Source organism: Haemaphysalis longicornis, unplaced genomic scaffold (genome assembly GCF_048455015.1).
Source record: "Haemaphysalis longicornis isolate Haplotype H1 unplaced genomic scaffold, Haemaphysalis longicornis Haplotype H1 scaffold_4, whole genome shotgun sequence".
Classification (NCBI taxonomy): Eukaryota; Metazoa; Arthropoda; class Arachnida; order Ixodida; family Ixodidae; genus Haemaphysalis; species Haemaphysalis longicornis.
Window position 1 is genome coordinate 219,309,044 of NW_027526361.1, and position 18,658 is coordinate 219,327,701.

Below are 18,658 nucleotides of genomic sequence, written 5' to 3' on the forward strand. Positions count from 1 at the left end.
ATGACGCACAAGTGTGAAGAAAAAACTAAAAGACTCCGAGTTCAGAGGCTTATTAAAAAAAAACTCTTCTTCGATTTTGCCTAAATTCTCCCCAGATGTTAGCCTGTGAATGTACTTCAATGATCATTAAAACATGTTGCATCATTTTGTTCCTGGCGCGCCTACAGTGCGAGAAAAAGCCTGGTCGGCCAGGTCTTCACAAGATCCTTAGACATGAAACAGTAAGAGCAACTACCAGTGAATGTGCAGACATTTGATATTTTTTTGTACCAAAGGCAAACGATTACTTAGTGATAGTATTACAGAGAATTGAGAAGCGAAACTGAAATTTTTATGTGAATTTTGCAACGAAAATAAACAATCTGCGCACCACTAAATGTGTACTCTTCGAAGAAAAAAAACGGAGGAACTCCAGATTTACGCGCATTTAAAAAAAACGCTTTTTCAAGTTTTATAAAGCTTTCCACAGATATTTTGCTTCTAAATTAATTGCGTGACCCATTAAAGAAAGTCGCATCATTTTGATCTCTGAAACGCAAAAGAGCCATGTCAAGCATGCTCGTCACAAGGAGCTGAGACATAAAACGACGATTGGGACTTTCTGCAGATTTCCCTTATTTATTTTGTAGAAAGGGCAGAATATCTTCTGTGATATGGAGAATAGAATAGTCAAGTGACATTTACGAAGTCAACGTTTGACATGACAGAGTTCCATTGGCACCCCATTAATACCGTGCAGCTACTAGCTTTTATTTACACATTGCTTGCTGCATCAATGTTCACAGTTTCCTCAAACGGGCACAAACAGTCTGCGCTGCGTATAGTTTGCATATATCTGCTTCTGATGACTTCCTTAAACGCCACCGTACACGTGCCATGACTGTATGCCGGGAAAAGCACGCACTGTTCGCCATTCTTCCTTTTTTGTTTCGCGGTAGCTGGAAACTTCGTTCCCCTCGAGGTATATGAAGTGAACGCCCTTGATCTTCTCAGACAACACAGTTACCATGTCTTTTGCCGTTTGAATCGCATTTTTAGTCGTTCTCTTAGGTTGTAAAGTGTCGCCTGGTGTTTGACGATTACCCAACTGCGTCGCCGGCATTCTTTCCGTCCCCTGTTGCGGAGAATATCCATTGCGTTTCAGGCACGTCGCTCTTTCGCAACTAATGAAGCTGGTACCTGTTTTTTAAGTTACTGGCAGCTCCGCCACTCACATAAGTCGCCTTGGAGTACAGTGGGAGATTGTCGTCTACCCACAGCCTGACTTTTTTTTTAACCCCAGCAGTCATGCGCAGTCATGGGCCATGGCAGACGTCATCGCTTGCAACCGCAAAACTATGACAAAAGAGACTGAGTAACAAGCTAAATATATACAAAAAGAATAATAAAATCAGAATACTTAAAAGGAATAATAAAAAGTGAATAAATGAAGATTAAAATGCGACCATAGTCAAATAGCGGGATGGCAGCGCAAGGCACTCTCCCAGTTTGAGAGAACTGTAAACTTGTAACCGTTCGAACGCATGCAGCCCCTGTTCTTCCAGTGCCCTCTTTCACTCGTTCTGTCAGCCAAGTCCCCGCCGCCGGATACGGCAGAAAAAGCCAAAAAAATACACGACTCAAACAAAAAAATGAAGATCCCACATGTGTTATCCCGGACCCCACCGGGCTCAAGGCCTTTTGCCTTCCTGTTTGGTCGCTAATTCGGTAATTGAACCAGTATGTCTGGAGAAGGACCGAAGAGGGGCGCGCTAGCTGGAGATGTTACCCGCCCCGGGGTTGTGTGTGGCCGATGTCCGTTTTTAATACTTGCCATGTGTGCTGCCGACCGGACGGGCTTCTGTTGAACCTTTGATTTTAGGCGAACGAAAGTTACGTCCAGGCGAGTTAAAAAACAAGACTGCGTGCACCTTGTCAAATAGCTGATCTTATGAACCAAATATAGCGCATCACGGCAGCAGTGCGCACAAAAAAAGGGCATTGATAATGTAAGACAAAGAGTGACCGCGGTTGGGGAAATCTAGAGGAAGCTATAACAATAGACCCGAAGACCTTCAAATTGCGCGTTTTACCACCATACATTGCAGCGGTTTCGCCACCGCACGACAGTATCCGCGCTGCGCGTAGAATGACGCACGATATTTCGAGGGCTCACACAAGTACGTTTAGAGGAAAATATCTGTGGAAAGCTTCATAAAACTCGAAAAAGCGTTCTTTTTTAAATGCGCTTGAATCTGGAGTTCCTTCCTTTTTTTTCTTCGAAGAGTACACATTTAGTGGTGCGCAGATTGTTTATTTTCGTTCCAAAATTCACATAAAAATTTCAGTTTCGCTTCTGCATTCTCTGTAATGCTATCAATAAGTAATCGTTTGCCGTTCGTACAAAAAATCTCAAATGTCTGCACATTCACTGGTAGTTGCTCTCACTGTTTCATGTCTCAGGATCTAGTGAAGACCTGGCCGACCAGGCTTTTTTCTCGCGCTGTTGGCGCGTCAGGAACAAAACGAAGCAACATGTTTTTAATGATCATTGAAGTGCATTCACAGGCTAACATCTGGGGAGAATTTAAGCAAAATCAAAGAAGAGTTTTTTTTTAATAAGCCTCTGAACTGGGAGTGTTTTAGTTTTTTCTTCACACTTGTGCGCCATTTACTATTTAACCGTAGTGTGCACAGACACGATATTTACGGCAGTTGTCTGTGCTTGCCAGGAGCAGCCCTTACTCACATGTGAACGCTCTAGTTCCATTAGTTACGATAATACTGGCCCGCAAATTACACAACAAAATGCGCTCTGAGCAAGATTTGGAAACTTATTACAAAAAATATATGTTTTTCTAGCCAACGATATTTTGTGCGCGAAATGTACACCACGCGCAGATTAAGCGTAAAAATTACCACTCCCGCCTGATTAGTATATGTTTTGGTAGACGTCGTTAAATTTGGCCGCGACGCATTTGCAGGTAGCGGCCGGGGTCCCAGCGCGTGGGTTCCAATTTTCTTTTTATTCCGCCCAATTGTTTCCGCCGAAAATATTTGTGAATCCGCACATTACATATATGCGGAAATGAGGTAAAAAAAATTAAGCACATTGAAGAGGTCGACCAGCCATGCTTTGTTCGATGTTATCTTAAATGAGGCATAATTCCCTGCTATTGTATAATGTATAATCTTTCCTATTTCCTGCTATTGGATAAGACTGTAGTGTAAGCTATAAAACCTGGTAAGCCATTGTACGATGGCTCATTGATAAGCCTATTGTAACCTACGTGTAGTAGGTCGCCTTGCTTTCTTTTTTCTGTGTAGTTAAGCTTTCCACTATGAATTCCACCCGCCGCGGTGGCTCAGTGGCTAAGGCGTTGCGCTGCTGAGCACGAGGTCGCGGGTTCGATTCCCGGCCGCGGTGGCCGCTTTTCTGATGGCGGCGGAAGGCAAAAACGCCCGTGTGTACGAGATTTCGGCGCACTTTAAAGATCCCCAGGTGGTCAAAATTAATCCGGAGCCCTCCGCTACGGCGCGCCTCATCGCCTGCGTTGCGTCGGCGCGTTAAACCCTTCAATCAATCAATCCACTATGAATTTTTTTGTTCATGTGACAGCGCGTTTTCGTTTTTTGGAGTTTTTTTGGCTGCCATGTGGTGCTGCTCAAGCCTAACGCGGCTGTGTTAGGCCGGCCTACCTGAATTGCGTTTTTTTTTTGTGTGTGGAATAAAGTACTTCTAGTTTTATTCGTATTTTTCCCGCAGATCTCACCATTATTAAGGTGATCATGATTGATCGGAAGGTTTAACGCGCCGATGCAACGCAGGCGATGAGGCGCGCCGTAGTGGAGGGCTCCGAATTGATTTTGACCACCTGGGGATATTTAACGTGCGCCGAAATCTCGTACACACGGGCGTTTTTGCTTTTCGCCTCCATCAGAAAAGCAGCCTACGCGGCCGGGAATCGAACCCGCGACCTCGTGCTCATTAGCGCAACGCCTTAGCCACTGAGCCACCGCGGCGGGTATTAAGGTGATGATGCTATACTAAGCCTGAGTTCATTGAAATTTTTCGCAAGGGAGAATCGCACGAACGGTACGAACACTGCGAAAGGTAACCAAAACGTACGCTAGCACCAGTTTTCACAGTCGCACGCTTCAAAAATCCTTCCGGAGCTCTTTTTTTTTTAATTTTTGTTTTGGAGCATTGTGCTGACTACGCGGAAACTTCAGTAAGTAAACCAAGCGCAAGCCAGCTTCACTAGTCTCATGCTGGGAAAATTCTCACCGGTTGTAATTTTCCCTTGGAATCCCGCTTTGTCTTCTCGGTTGATTTCGCTTTATGTTTTCGGGCCGTTGGGGCTCCGTTTGTTCCTTTTGCTTGGAAGTTGTCCTGCACCCGAGAAAGCATAGCATCTGTCACATCCCGAACTTTCTCGCTCAGACGTCTCACAGTTCAGGAACATAGCAAAACCATTGAAAGCAGGTGGTATCTCGCAGAGAGCAAGAAGCCGAATCGAGGGAAAAAGAACTACGGCACGTTTAGAGCCACGATTTTGTCGGCCAGTTGCTACTCGAAACTTTGTCTTGCTATATACTTCGAAAAACCGTATTTTTAATTCAAAGAACTGCCTTGATCTATTCGCTTGCACCGGCACTCTCCATGTGCTGTCGATGTATGATTCTTGATATTATGTAAAGTGTTATAGTTCCCAGCTGTTATAATGATTATATTGTATTTTAAATTCCCTGAAAAGCTTTTGTATGATTCCTTGATTAGCTGATTGTAGCCCACGCGTCGTACGTCGACTTGTTTTCTCTTTTTTGGATACCAAAGCGTTGCACAATGAGTTTATTTGTACATGTGACAGTGATATCTTCATCTTTGAAATTTCGTTTGGCTGCCAGGTGGTGCCGTTAAAGTTCAATGCGGTTTTGGCAGGCGGCCTGCCTAGCTGAATTGCCTTAGTTTTAGGGCGCAGTCCGCTGGCAGCCGACCCCGTTACCGAGTGACCGAGCGAAGCATTGACGGCGCGGAGAAATCGGAGAGGATCGTCTGGCGAAAGCTGAAGAGGGGGGGGGGGGGTGGAGCGACCGGCTATGGTGTCATCTCTCTCATTGCCTCCCCCTTACTTACGTTTAGCGCGCCCTACCAGTATCTCCCGTTGTGCCCTCTCCCTCCCCGAACGCTCTTTTGTTCGCCGCTAAACCAAACCACGGGACATATGCGCGAAAAGTTCAAGGCCGCTTTTTACGCTCTCTGCTTCCCCTTCTCGGCCAATACGAACCACGTGACATTTGCGCGGGATGTTCAAACATGATTTACAAGAACACGTTGGCCGGAGGCGGCGATGCGCTGCGAGATAACAGCAGAGTAGCGCGCGCCGCCATGCGTTCGCTGATAACGCGATCACTTCCTCAGACGCAGCAGATATGCGCCGTAACCGAAAACACTGCAGCTCGCGCTGTTCCCAAATTTTGCATTACGTTGTATTGTAATCATCAGTGACATTTTTTATGTGGAATAAAATAGTATTTAAATTACTGTTATGAGTGAGTGCATAAACTTTATTGTGCCCAAAACTGACGCAGGATAGAGGCGGTATGGGATATTCCGCTGTCGCAGAAGATAGCGGCGATGAGCCCGTGGGCCCAGGCGGCATCCTGAGCCAGTCGGACGATTCGTAGTTGGGACTCCGCGTCGGAGCTGAGCAGCATGGCCTCTCACTACTACAAATTATTTATGGTAAATCTCGGTGTTGTGGGTGTTGTACAGATAGGTTGCTGTAGCAGGCCCAAATGAGATGGCAGAAGTTAGATTTCGCGTCACCTCCTGGCAGGAGTCTTTATAGAGGTCGGTATACAGGTGTTTGTAGGCGGTGGAGTTGACCGTAAGGGCACCCATAACACAGATTGCCAAATTGTACGGGAGTGATGTGGCGCCGGGTATTTGAGGCGGGATAAACGGTAGGGATTGGTTGTTTCCTAATAAGTGACTAGCCCGTCCCCGCACCCCATGTTCAGCACACGCTTGGAATAGTCGAAGTGGCTCCGGCAGCTGAACCCTACGGCCGCCTCACAAGCTTCGGGATATACGTTACCTTCACACTCTTCCAGTTAGCCGAGTGAGTTCCGGTTCCCCAGCAATGATTGAAGTAGCTTATGAGAGCTTCAATGAGGCTATCATCCACATTACTGAGCGTCGTGTTATTGTTATTGTGTTCGTAGAGTTTACCATTACTGAGCTGATCGTGGTGACTCAGCCCGGGCTTGTTACGGGAGAATAGCACTAAGCGTAGGAACAATTTTAAACGTAATCAAAACGCAAGCAAATGGCAGTTGTCACAGTCACACGCTTTCAAAATACTCCCTGAGCTCGTTTGATTTTCAAATGTCTTGTTGGGAGCACGGTACTGACTATACTGTGTATGGCAAACCATCTTTCAGAAAATGCTGGGAAAATTCTTACCGGTTGCAATTTTTCCTTGGAATCCGGCTTTGTCGTCTCGCGTGCTTTGATTTTAGGTTTCGGGCCGGTAGGAGCTCCGTTGTTTCCTTTTGTTTGTAAGATGTCCTGCACCCAAGAAGGCATAGCATCTGTCACATAAACAGCTTCCTGGCTCAAACCAGTCACAGCTCCGGAACATAGCAAAACCTTTGCAGGGTGGTAGCTCCCGAAGAACAATAAGTCACCAAGGATGTCACCAAAGATAAAAAAAGAACTCTAAAGACATTTTCCAGGACCGAAAAGGTTTTGTGAAATTCTTTGTCAACGTTTGCTTTCTGTGCATTTCGATAGAATAGCTTTAATGGCACTCGAACTTATTCTCACAAAAGTACTCAGCCTGAAACTGCACAAAAATGTCACTTTGGCCCCCACTAATAGCTCTGAAAGGATACTTTGAATTTTGCGCTATAACTACATTGTAATCACCGCGGAAGGAACTGGGGTGAGCCGCAAAGCTCCTCCTAAACACGTAACAATGGTAACTGGTGGGATTGAGTTCGCACTGAGAAGGGCGCATTCGAATACGATGGTTAGTCCGTCGAAGTGACACCACTCAAGATAGCGTCGCTGCATACATTCCTACAGCAGAAGGTGTAACGTGACCGCCTGTAAGGGCGCGAGCTGGAAGGTTACCAGCTATTCATGTCTTTTCATGAATTTCATTGATGAACTGGCTGCTTTGTAGTATCCCACTCCTTTTGAATTTCGGAGGACCTGCTTCATCAAAACAATTGATACTTGGGGTGGGTTGGTACGCAATGGTTTGTTGAAAAAAACGCCCCGCTAGGGATACACAACAGGTCGTTTGTTTACAAACATGCGTTTTAAGTGCTGCAGATTCGTACTGACTAGAATATCGCTTCAATTCACACTAGTGAAAAGTTACCAGTGCCGACACTAATAGTGCTCCTACTTAGTGCAAAAATACGACTTCGAAGGGAAGTCATGTTCAGTGCAACCGTCATTTAAGGAAATCTCTTTATGGTCTATGGTTATTAAATCAACGTATTTCATGCTCTGTAGTGCGGCGCGCAGGGGGAGAAACATCGCCCTTTAAAAGCGACGCTGTAGTGTTTGTAAACATTGCGGGATAACTGGCGCACATTGTAGTCTGGAGTTTCTAGGCCATGTTTTCTCACCTCTCGCTGTTTTTACGCGAGTTTCTTTATTACAATACTCAATTCAGAAATGCTGTCCTCCTCTCTGCATCCTACGCTCCGTTTTTCTATGACGTTTCGTATGACGTCACAACCAGATGGCTTGACTTGACTGCGCTACTGCGTGGCTCGCCGACCCTCCTACAGAATCAGTCAGACAGGAGGTTAGTCGGATGGCCGCCGCTGTGTCGTGGCAATTCGTTCGCTCACGTGAAACTAAGCCACGATGCGTTTGTACCTGGACGTATGTGCCTTCACTTTGTAGGCTGTATCACGCTCTAAGTCCAAGTAGCTCTACACAAGCACACGTGAGACGCTTCGCTGGCTGGTACGATAGTAGAAAAGCCAAAGGCCAATTGAAGGCTTGAGAAGAGGGAGCGAAGTTAATATAGGTACTAAGAAATTAAAACCAACTGAAACTTTTACCGTACAGCGTAAACGCAAGGTGCGGGAAGCAGTTTTTGCGCCGGGTGAACTAGCATAGCCGTCAGCAGCACGACCGCACTTCTGCGAGCGCTTCTCCACCTAAGGAATGCAGCGGCTAGAGACGAGATATTTGTTCAAATTTGGGGAGCACTACTGCACGAGCCCTATTCAAGAAATAGGAATCTAAGCTGCATGGAATGCTGAAACTAATGAAAATGTAAACTGGCTTTGCATTACATACTGTATATCTTGCCCCTCCAGTGCTAGCTTATGGCAGAGCGGTCTGCAGCCCTAGATGCATTGTTTTCCAATTTGGAAGTTCGAATCCCCGATAGCGCGTGTTTTTATGTTGAATTGTGTAAGTTTAAGCAATGTTTTCTATACTGAATTCACCATTTTTGCGCTGTGACCTTCATTGCTCCACGAACGAGCTCACCGAACGCGGGAAGACTGACACTGATGCGCTGGGGAGTTCTCGTTGGCGTGGTGTTTGCATAAGCACCCACTACTGTGGGTGCGGTCCCGAATCAGCGGACCCTTGGACTAGTGCGAACACGCGTGTTACTATAGAGACAGGAGCAAGGCAGGCTTCAAAGGGGGGGGAAAAGCACATCGCATTTGATTGTCTCCGGTGACTCCGAAGGGTGTTCACCCACTGCGTACGCCTCAGCTAGTAATCGCTACGATTCCGCGCTGGTAGGCTTATCTTACGCATCTTACAGCAGACAGCATGGCAGAAGCGCGGAATGCCGGTTACTGAGAAATCAAGAATGCCCAGCCAACAATAACTTCGGGGTGCAGGCATGTTGTTTCACAGAACCGAAACCGAAACTGGTTTGAATTCTAATCTTGCAATCTCCCAATCACGTAGCACATTGCAAGGACGTCACAGCATTATTTTGTGCGGCCGCCGCAGACAGCATGTGAAAGTTTTTGTTCTTTGTGGATTTATAAAATCAATACCGCCTTACCGACCGGATAAGCGATGAAAAGTGTATTTGGCCCAGACTACGCAGTGGAAGCAAAAACACGATCTGGGCAAATTAACTACATTGTCGCTTTAAGAGAGTATCGCTTAAAACGAAATCACATTCTTGTTTCGAGGAACTAATAAAATTGACAGGTTGATTGATTCAATGATTGATCGATTGGTTGATTTATCTGTTGGTTGAATGATTGGTTGAATGATTGATTGATCAATTGATTGATTGATTGATTGATTGATTGATTGATTGATTGATTGATTGATTGATTGATTGATTGATTGATTGATTGATCGGACATGGCATTACGAGAGAATATCAGATTTTCGGAGAATATCCGAATTTCCCGAAAGAAGAGTGCCATGAAAGAACCCTTACCGGTGGTGACAGGATTGTAGTGTGGGCCCCATCCGAGACAGGAAGTGTGAGGGATAGTGATCTGGACTTCGGATGATTTCCTGGCTGCAATAAAGAGAAGTTTTTAGCCGCGTCTTTTCACACCTGGTGCGGGGAAAGCCGAAGTTAGCAAACCCCTTTTCTCACCGGCGAAACAGCGGGGGTGTTATTTGACCCGTGGGGCTGGGTTGCATCTTGTGTCGGATCGCCCACGTCTTGCAGAGCCGCACTTTTCTGCAATGGAGGATCGTTATGAAACAGCGCACGGGCTGCACAGCAACCGAACACGCAAGCAAAAAAAAAAAAATTAAAGGCGTTGCCCTCAATGTGAAAGCTATCGGAAGCGCAGAGCAGTAATTCTCCAGAATGAGCTTTTGCCCCGTTATCCACTCACTGCTGCATTTCAAATTTTCCGCCCTCGGAGTACTCACGCGCCCCCTGCCTGAAACTGAGTCAGTGGGAGTTCTGCTCTCTATGCGCGTGCTTTAATATCGTATGCTCGTGCTTTCTTGCGTCATTTCGAACGCGTAATTTTTTTTCTTGCGCGCTGGAGCCTTTCTGCTTCATTTCGAGCACGCCATTTCTCTCTTGCGTGGCCGATTTTTTCGTAAAAACCAACCCAACCAGCAGTTCCTGACTAAATGAACGCCGGGGCTGCCGGTTATATACGCAGATTTTTCCCAGAAGTTTTCTTTGCGCAAAATAACTTGGAGATGTATGACAACCGCCAGCGGTTCACGAGGTTTGAATGGTTATGACTATTTAAACCTTGGTTTTCGTAAGCCTCAGCGTTACTACCTCACCCCGGTACAGAAGGCTCTACATGCGTTCGTTATCTCGCTGCGGCGCCTGATTCCGGCACTCGCATTGACCGTGAGCGAGCTAAGACGACAAGACGAGCCCATAAAATGCTCTTCACCTAAAAGAAAAAACAACTGCGGTAGTTGTTTTAGGCAGTTGATGTTCTTCAGACCGCTCTTCTTTATTCCATACTAGTCTAAAAACATAGCGATTTATTTTGCGCTCCCATGTTATGTTGCATTTTTGTGCTATGCGAACATTAACCTCATTAAATAATTGTAAATTTCAAAAGCAACATGGACCCAAATTTTTTTGCAATGATGCCGGAAAGCGTCAGAGTACTGCTCGTTCTGTTATGAAAGCACATGTGGGGGTGTGTGCGTCATCGCCCCTGCCAATGGCAATTGGTGAATAGACCATAAGCCTTTGATGGCTGCGGTCACCGTCACTGCCAAATACCCCCAGTGTGGACATCAGTTGCTTGGTACGTAAGACGCCTGGATGCGTAAAAACAACTGTGCCCAGTAGGAATGTTGGCGGACTTTTCTCTTTCTGCTGATATTTTCTGTTGATCGAATGTTCTCGCTTTTAACAAGTACACCAGTGATATCCTATTTTCTGTTTGCCCCTAGGACGCACACACGATTTTTAGAAATTCGAACGTGGTCGCACTCCGCGTATTCATTATATAGGGGAGTAAGTGTAATTTAAGCGGGAAATCAGTGCAACATACACATTCAATGCACACGAAACAATGCCTCGCCGGAATAGCACTCGTAATTGATTTATTCAGGGTTCGTCGAGGACGCAGTGTCATTTAGAGGGCGTTGATTGTCTGAAATCAAACGCATTGTTTTGCGCTTGTAAATCTACTTTTACTGCGCTACTAGAATTTATATTTCACCCAGCCTGTATATTTTTGTTTTGTTATGTTTGTTCTGTTAATTTTATTTATTTATTGCAATCAGTGTGAACTTTTTCATTCATACTTTGCTATACAGCTTAGCGACTTAGATGTATGTCTCCACTCCCCCACCCTTTGGTAATGCCTTCGGGTCCTTAAGGTAGAATAAATGAAATGAAATAACAGCGTCTGGGCCGCCGATCGCCGCAAACCGGTCTCGTTTTTCTGCACCCATACTGTGTAAGGATTGAGTTATCCGCCTTCAGGTTGGCGGTTTCCCTTGGCGATGGAGGTTTTACTTGCTTCCTTGCTCAATCTTCCAGTTTCTTCTTCACTAAAACGCTTTCATGTTCATAAAATAGGCGTTTAAAATTCAATGTGTGGCTTGTCGTTATTGCGAGTTATTGTCGTTATTGCTTGCGAGTTAGCAATCCTAACCAAGCAATTATGATTACAGATTACAGCTAGATTGGAATTGCTCTTCTGCGCCGGGAGCCATTAGCGTGAATGGATCAGTTAAAATAGTGCCGAATACTTCTGTTGAGGAGGTGATTCTAAATCCACATCTGCCCCAGAAATGCGGTGCAAACTCTTCCGTGTCCACTAAAATAATTTCTTAAAGCAATTTCCTCGGGCGTTCACTTTTGCGAGTTTTTCCTATAGTATATGCACAACTGTAGGAAGGAGCTCGGTATCAATTCTTAGAAATTTTAAATGTAAAAAGTGAATCGCAATATCGGGTTTTATATGCTAAAGTAACAGACCCCTTCATCAGTACTGTTCTACAACAGATGTTTGCTCCATGTCTGCTGCTTATTTGCGATAGCCGATACAATCATTTGGTATTCACGCGGTCATATCACGCACATCAAAGACCACGTGCCCGTTGTGTGCGCGATTCTTCAGCACACCCTTTTTTGCGGTTTCTGTGAACCCGACCTGAGGCTATTAAAAGCGTGGCCTCAGCACACTCAACCTTATCAACTACTTGCTGCGTTTTTTTTCTGTTCGAACTGCGTAACGTAACGTGGTCCCCAACACAATTGCCAACTTCGGCGCCTATTTGTGTCTGTACTCGCTTATGTCATCCAAAAAGAGGAATAAACTCGAACATGGACTGAGGGTAATAGCAAATAAAGTGTGACACCGCTTAGAGTTTACATGTGACCAGCTGACGAAGTTGTAATATTGTCGCGAAGACAAGAGCGATGCAGTTGTCTTGAATGAGAAACACGTTTATTGGAGCGAACTTGTGCTCCCCTAACAACTCAAAATGATACAGAGGCGGCGAAGCAGCGGTCAACAAAGTGACTTGCACAGGCGAGTGTCGTCGAATCGAATGTCCCGGCGTCCGCACTACAGGCTTTTTATCTTTTGGCGCGCGTTGTTCTCGAAACGTCGATTCGCATCGAGAACATAGTAGATCCACGAAGATTATTCTGGGCTGTTCACGTTAGATGGGAATGCTCTCCCTATCACAACAGATAACACATGCGGCACAGAAAGAAAGAATGGAACACGCGCTTCCCTTGGCGCAGAGATAACACAGACCGGCGCAGCCGGGCCGTAAAACCAAAACACAAATAAACAAACCCAATGTATAGTTCGCGGCATTACCCCCCTCTAAGAGTGCATCGACCCGATGCTAACATAAGCGACAGTCCGAACAAATGAAAATAAAAGTTCGTCATCGTCCGTAGAAAGGTTTTAAGCGAACCACGTGGATGACTTCAGGCCGCGTGCGTTGTCGTGATGTGCCGGAGTCACCATCGGGGATCACTTCGTAGGTGAGTTGGCCAACACGTCGTAGAATCTTGTAGGGTCCGAAATACCGTCGCAGGAGCTTCTCACTGAGTCCGCGTCGTCGGATGGGAGTCCAAACCCACACACGGTCCCCTGGGCGGTACTTGGCGTCTCGGCGTCGGAGGTTGTAGCGGCCCGCATCCACCAGCTGCTGGTCCGTTATACGAACTCGAGCGAGCTGGCGGGCCTCCTCCGCACGTTGAAGATATCCGTAAACGTCGGCGTTGAGGTCGTCGTCTTCTACGTGCGGAAGCATGGCGTCGAGCATCGTAGTCGGCCTTCTACCGTAGACAAGCTCGAACGGCGTCAGCTGCGTCGTCTCCTGGATAGCCGTGTTGTACGCAAACGTGACATACGGGAGCACTTCGTCCCAAGTCTTATGTTCAACGTCAACGTACATTGACAGCATATCTGCGATTGTCTTGTTCAGACGTTCTGTTAGTCCGTTCGTTTGGGGGTGGTACGCCGTCGTTCTTCGGTGATCCGTGTTGCTGTAGCGTAATACTCCTTGCATCAGTTCCGCAGTAAATGCCGTTCCGCGGTCTGTGATTAGGACTTCCGGGGCTCCATGTCGCAGCACAACTTGGCTTATAAAGAACTTCGCCACTTCTTGTGCAATCCCCCTCGGAAGAGCGGCGGTCTCTGCGTAGCGCGTCATGTAGTCTGTCGCTACGACAATCCACTTGTTCTGTGATCGTGACGTAGGGAACGGGCCCAAAAGGTCCATTCCAATCTGTTGAAATGGTCTCGATGGGACGGCGATCGGTTGCAGAAGTCCGGCGGGTCTTGTCGGCGGCGTTTTTCGTCGTTGGCAGTCACGGCAGCTCCGGACGTAGTGGGTGACGTCAGAGGTAAGGCCGGGCCAGTAGTACCTCGCCTTGATTTTTCCAATAGTGCGGGCTGTGCCCAGATGTCCGGAAGACGGGTCGTCGTGGCACTTTATTTCCTTCTGTGCGATGAGCGTGTAGAGGCCGCTTGCTTGGTACGTAGTATTAGACTGTTGAGTCGTCATAGGAGCATTTCAAAAATACTGCAGGGAAGACTACGCATTTGGATACTTATCAAGAAGATCTGATCGCTGATCCTCGCGAATAAGCAAGAAAGGACGAGTTACACACATCTTCTGACCGATACTTTGAAGAAAGTTGTTCTCTATCTCTTCATGTGTTGCAAACTTGTGGGGGATACAGCTTCAAATTATTCAGATGCGTCAGAAGCTGGCAAAACAACTGAATCGCTAGAAATACGCTTTTTAAAGCAATACAGCAACGAAGCGGGCGATTTCTAGCCCAGGCACTGTTGCCCCTCACAAGCGGAGTGTAGCAGACGACAGCGACGCGAATCCCTAAGCCGACGTCAGAGCCAGGGGGCGCCACTCAAAGATCTCACCGCCAATTGTGCGGGCTGTGCCGAGATGTCCGGTAGACGGGTCGTTGTGGCACGCTTCCAAAATTTCGTCACGAAGGTCCGCGGGGATGACGAGAAGGTAATTCGCTCTTGTTCCGGGCTGAATTTCTTCTTCTCAAGGACGGAGTTTCTCAGGCTGAATGCTGGTAAGCTGCGTTTGAAGGTCCTAGGAACGACAACGTTGCATCCCTCGAGGTACTCGATTATGCCGCGTAGGTCGGGGTCGGCACGCTGCTGGGCGGCTAGGTCGCTCTCCGTCACGATCCCGAAGAACGCGCTGTCTTCATCAGAGTCTTGTGGTGGTGGGTCGACGGGGGCGCGGGACAGGCAGTCGGCGTCGGAGTGTTTCCTGCCGGATTTATAAATGACTGTAACGTCGAACTCCTGCAGGCGCAAGCTCGGAGCCACCGCCCAAGACGGCCAGAGGGGTCCTTCAAATTGGCGAGCCAAAACAGCGCATGGTGGTCTGTTACAACCTTGAATGGCCTTCCATGCACGTATGGGCGAAATTTTGAAATCGCCCATATAATAGCCAGGCACTCTTTCTCAGAGGCAGAATAGTTTTTCTCCTCCTTCGACAGACCACGGCTGGCATAGGCGATTACCCTTTCGCAGCCGCTTTGCTTTTGGACAAGGACGGCACCCAAGCCTATATCACTGGCGTCCGTGTGCATTTCCGTTTCGGCATTTTTGTCGAAATGAGCGAGCACGGGCGGGCTTTGCAGGCGTTTTCGCAGCTCGCCGAATGCTTTTTCTTGGTCGTTTTCCCAGCTGAAAGGGGTGCTATCTTTCGTCAAGCGCGTGAGTGGCTCTGCAATGCGTGCGAAGTTTGCGACGAAGCGCCGGTAGTATGCGCACAGCCCGAGAAATATTCGCACGCCCTTCTTGTCTTTCGGCCTTGGGAAGTTCGCAATGGCTGAAGTTTTTGCCGGGTCAGGTAGGACTCCCGCGGCGTTGACGACGTGGCCCAAAAACTTGAGTTCCCGTATGCGAAACTGCACTTTTCAGGCTTCAGCGTCAACCCCGACGTACGAATGGCCTCGAGTACAGACTCCAACCTTTCAAGGTGTTCGTCGAAAGTCCGGACGAATACCACTACGTCGTCGAGGTATACGAGGCAGGTGTGCCACTTAAGGCCAGCTAGCACAGTGTCCATGACTCTTTGAGACGTCGCTGGTGCAGTGCACAGCCCAAACGGCATCACCTTGAACTCGTTTAGGCCGTCTGGGGTTATCAATGCAGTCTTCTCTCTGTCTCTCTCGTCCACTTCAATTTGCCAGTAGCCGGTCTTCAGGTCCATCGATGAGAAGTACTTTGCGTGGCAGAGGTGGTCGAGGGCCTCGTCCATTCGGGGGAGGGGGTACACGTCCTTTTTCGTGATTTTGTTCAGTCGCCGGTAGTCAACGCAAAACCTTAATGTGCCGTCTTTTTTCTTTACGAGTACGACGGGCGCAGCCCAGGGGCTTTTCGATGGCTGTATAATGTCGTCGCTGAGCATGTCGTCGACTTGAGTCCGGATGGCTTCCCGTTCGTGTGAAGAGACGCGGTACGGTGACTGTCGGGTAGGTCGGGCTCCGTCTTCGGTTATTATTCGGTGCTTCGCTAGAGGGGTCTGACGTAGTTTTGCGCTCGACGAAAAACATTCGCTATAGCGACGCAGCAAAGCCAATAATTTTTTCCGTTGTTCTTGCGGTAGCGCCGGATTCACGTCGAATGCCTGCGCGAGCTTGAAGGTTTCTACGGGTGTGCGTTCAAAGTCGGCGACCGCGATCACGTCACTTGCTTCTTGCGTTTCTCTGAGGAATGCAATTGCCGCGCCCTTGTTTAAATGCTGGTACTCCTCGGTGAAATTAGTAACCAAAATGTGGGATTGGTGTTCCTTGAAGCGCGCAATGCCTCTTGCGACAGACACACCACGGTCGAGAAGCACCCTTTGATCAGTGTCTACGATAGCGTCGACGTCAGGAGCAGCATCTTCACAGTAGACGGCGACCATCAAGCTTGCGCGGGGTGGCAGGGTGACATGATCATCGGCAATCCTTACAGCAGCACGTCGTTCGGGGTTCGGTTCCGGCGTCATGGAGTGATGGGGGGGAAAAAGTTATTGACTTAGTCTGCAGATCGATTATTGCACCGTTGTCCATCAAAAAGTCCATTCCAAGAATTACGTCGCGGGAGCAGTTAGGCAGAACGACGAACGCCGCAGGGTACGTTGTGCCGTCTATGGTGACGCGCGATGTGCACGTTCCACTTGGCGTCACGAGGTGGCCTCCTGCTGTACGTATGTGCGGACCGTCCCATCTGGTCATAACTTTCTTCAGTTTAGACGCAAATGGTCCGCTCGTTACTGAATAGTCAGCTCCCGTGTCTACGAGGGCGACTACGTCAAAGCCGTCGATGGACACCTTGACGTCAGATGCAGTCTTCCTCGAGTTCCGGGTTCGTCGGGGCGTCGTATCTCTGCTTGTACGTGTTGATCGTCGGGCACTGTACATCGTCGTTGTCGTCGTCTTCTTAACGGACGTCTCGGTCAGGTCGGGTACGCGTCGCGCCGTGCAGCTGTCGTCGTGTTCGGGAGTCTCGTCAGGGTTAGGTCGGGTCGTCGGGATGAGGGCATGTCGTGAATCGCTGTCTTCAGCGCGTCCTTGCGTCGTTGGAGGGTTCCCAGGTTTTCGCCGTAGAGCAACTTCACCTCCAGACGTTGCCGCCTTTAGTTTCTCCCGCGTGGGCTGGGAGACCTTCCACGTGCGAAGTCAGCACTGCTACGGTGGGCCGGCGACTGGTACGGGTAGGGCGACGGCGAACGGTTGAAACGGGCTGGTCCACGGCTCGTGTTCGACAGGTATTCTTCAATCTCAGATAGGTGCTGGCCGGGTCGGGGGCGTGGTGCGTCGACGGAGAAACCACGTAGTTCGAGTCTCTTGTATGGGCAGCGACGGTAGATGTGGTCGTCCTCTCCGCAGTGGTAGCACAGAGGACGATTATCCGGTGTTCGCCATACGTCAGTCTTACTCGGCGTCTGGGTTTGTGCTACCAGGGGTCGGGCGGGCGACAGTGGGCGGCGGTAGGGCGGGGCCTCTTGACGACGGGTTGGAGCAGGGCGGGGTTGACGAACAGCCGCGGAGTAGGTCATGGCTTGTGGTTCGCGGGGTGCTTCCGACGGCGTAAAAGTTCCCAGTGCGTTTTGGACTTCTCGGATTACGTCGGTCAGGGAAGCCACTTGAGGTTGCGGCGTCATTGGAAAAAGCTTCCGAAGCTCCTCCCTGACCACTGCTCGGATTGTCTCTCGCAATGCATCGGAGCTTCCATTTGCGGCACCGATGGTCTAGAACAGCGCGTTGACAGGGCGGTCGTACTGCCTCGTCCGACTTTCTAGCGTCTTCTCCATCGCGGCCGCCTCAGACGCGAATTCCGCCACTGTCTTCGGAGGGTTACGGACTAGACAAGCAAAAAGCTCTTGCTTCACTCCTCGCATTAGAAACCTGAGCTTCTTTTCCTCGGTCATTTCAGGGTCCGCACGACGAAAAAGTCGCTTCATGTCCTCAACGAAAATCACGACTTCTTCGTTGGGGTGCTGCGTTCGAGTTTCAAGCAAAAGCGCAGCTCGCTCTTTTCTCACCACGGTAGTGAAAGTCTTAAGGAACTCCCTTTTGAATTGAGTCCAGTCGGTCAAAGAGCTCTCATGGTTCTCGAACCAAGTTCGAGCAGCATCTTCTAAGTAAAAGAAGACATGCCGGAAAGTTTCTTCGTCGTCCCACCTGTTGAAGATGCGGACGCGCTCCAGCTTCTCCAACCATTCTTCGGGGTCTTCAGCGGGGGCTCCCCAGAACGATGGCGGTTCTCGGGGCTGCTGCAGGATGATTGGCGACGTTGTTTCTTGCACCATGGTGTTGGTAGCAGCGTTCCTTCTCTTGGGCCCTTCTGGCAGAAGACCGAACTCGGGTAGCAATCCTTGCAGTCGGGGGCTTTCTCTGGTTGGACTGGCTTGGCGGCTTCGAGATGTCGTAGAGGGCATAAAGGCTTAGTACCCAGCACCTCCACCAGATGTCGCGAAGACAAGAGCGATGCAGTTGTCTTGAATGAGAAACACGTTTATTGGAGCGAACTTGTGCTCCCCTAACAACTCAAAATGATACAGAGGCGGCGAAGCAGCGGTCAACAAAGTGACTTGCACAGGCGAGTGTCGTCGAATCGAATGCCCCGGCGTCCGCACTACAGGCTTTTTATCTTTTGGCGCTCGTGGTTCTCGAAACGTCGATTCGCATCGAGAACATAGTAGATCCACGAAGATTAT

General features: G+C 48.5%; 1 protein-coding gene across 1 annotated transcript in view; it reads right to left on the reverse strand.

Moving 5' to 3' along the window:
- LOC144180220 (uncharacterized) overlaps positions 1-18,658 on the reverse strand; it is a 45,290-nt gene that overhangs the window by 9,556 nt on the left and 17,076 nt on the right. Inside the window, exons 2-5 of the mRNA XM_077708600.1 lie at positions 9,597-9,683; positions 9,432-9,515; positions 6,449-6,553; positions 4,268-4,372 (exon numbers count right to left, since the gene is read on the reverse strand). Of these exons, the coding sequence (XP_077564726.1) occupies positions 4,268-4,372; positions 6,449-6,553; positions 9,432-9,515; positions 9,597-9,683 (381 nt within the window). The remainder of the gene's footprint in view (positions 1-4,267; positions 4,373-6,448; positions 6,554-9,431; positions 9,516-9,596; positions 9,684-18,658) is intronic.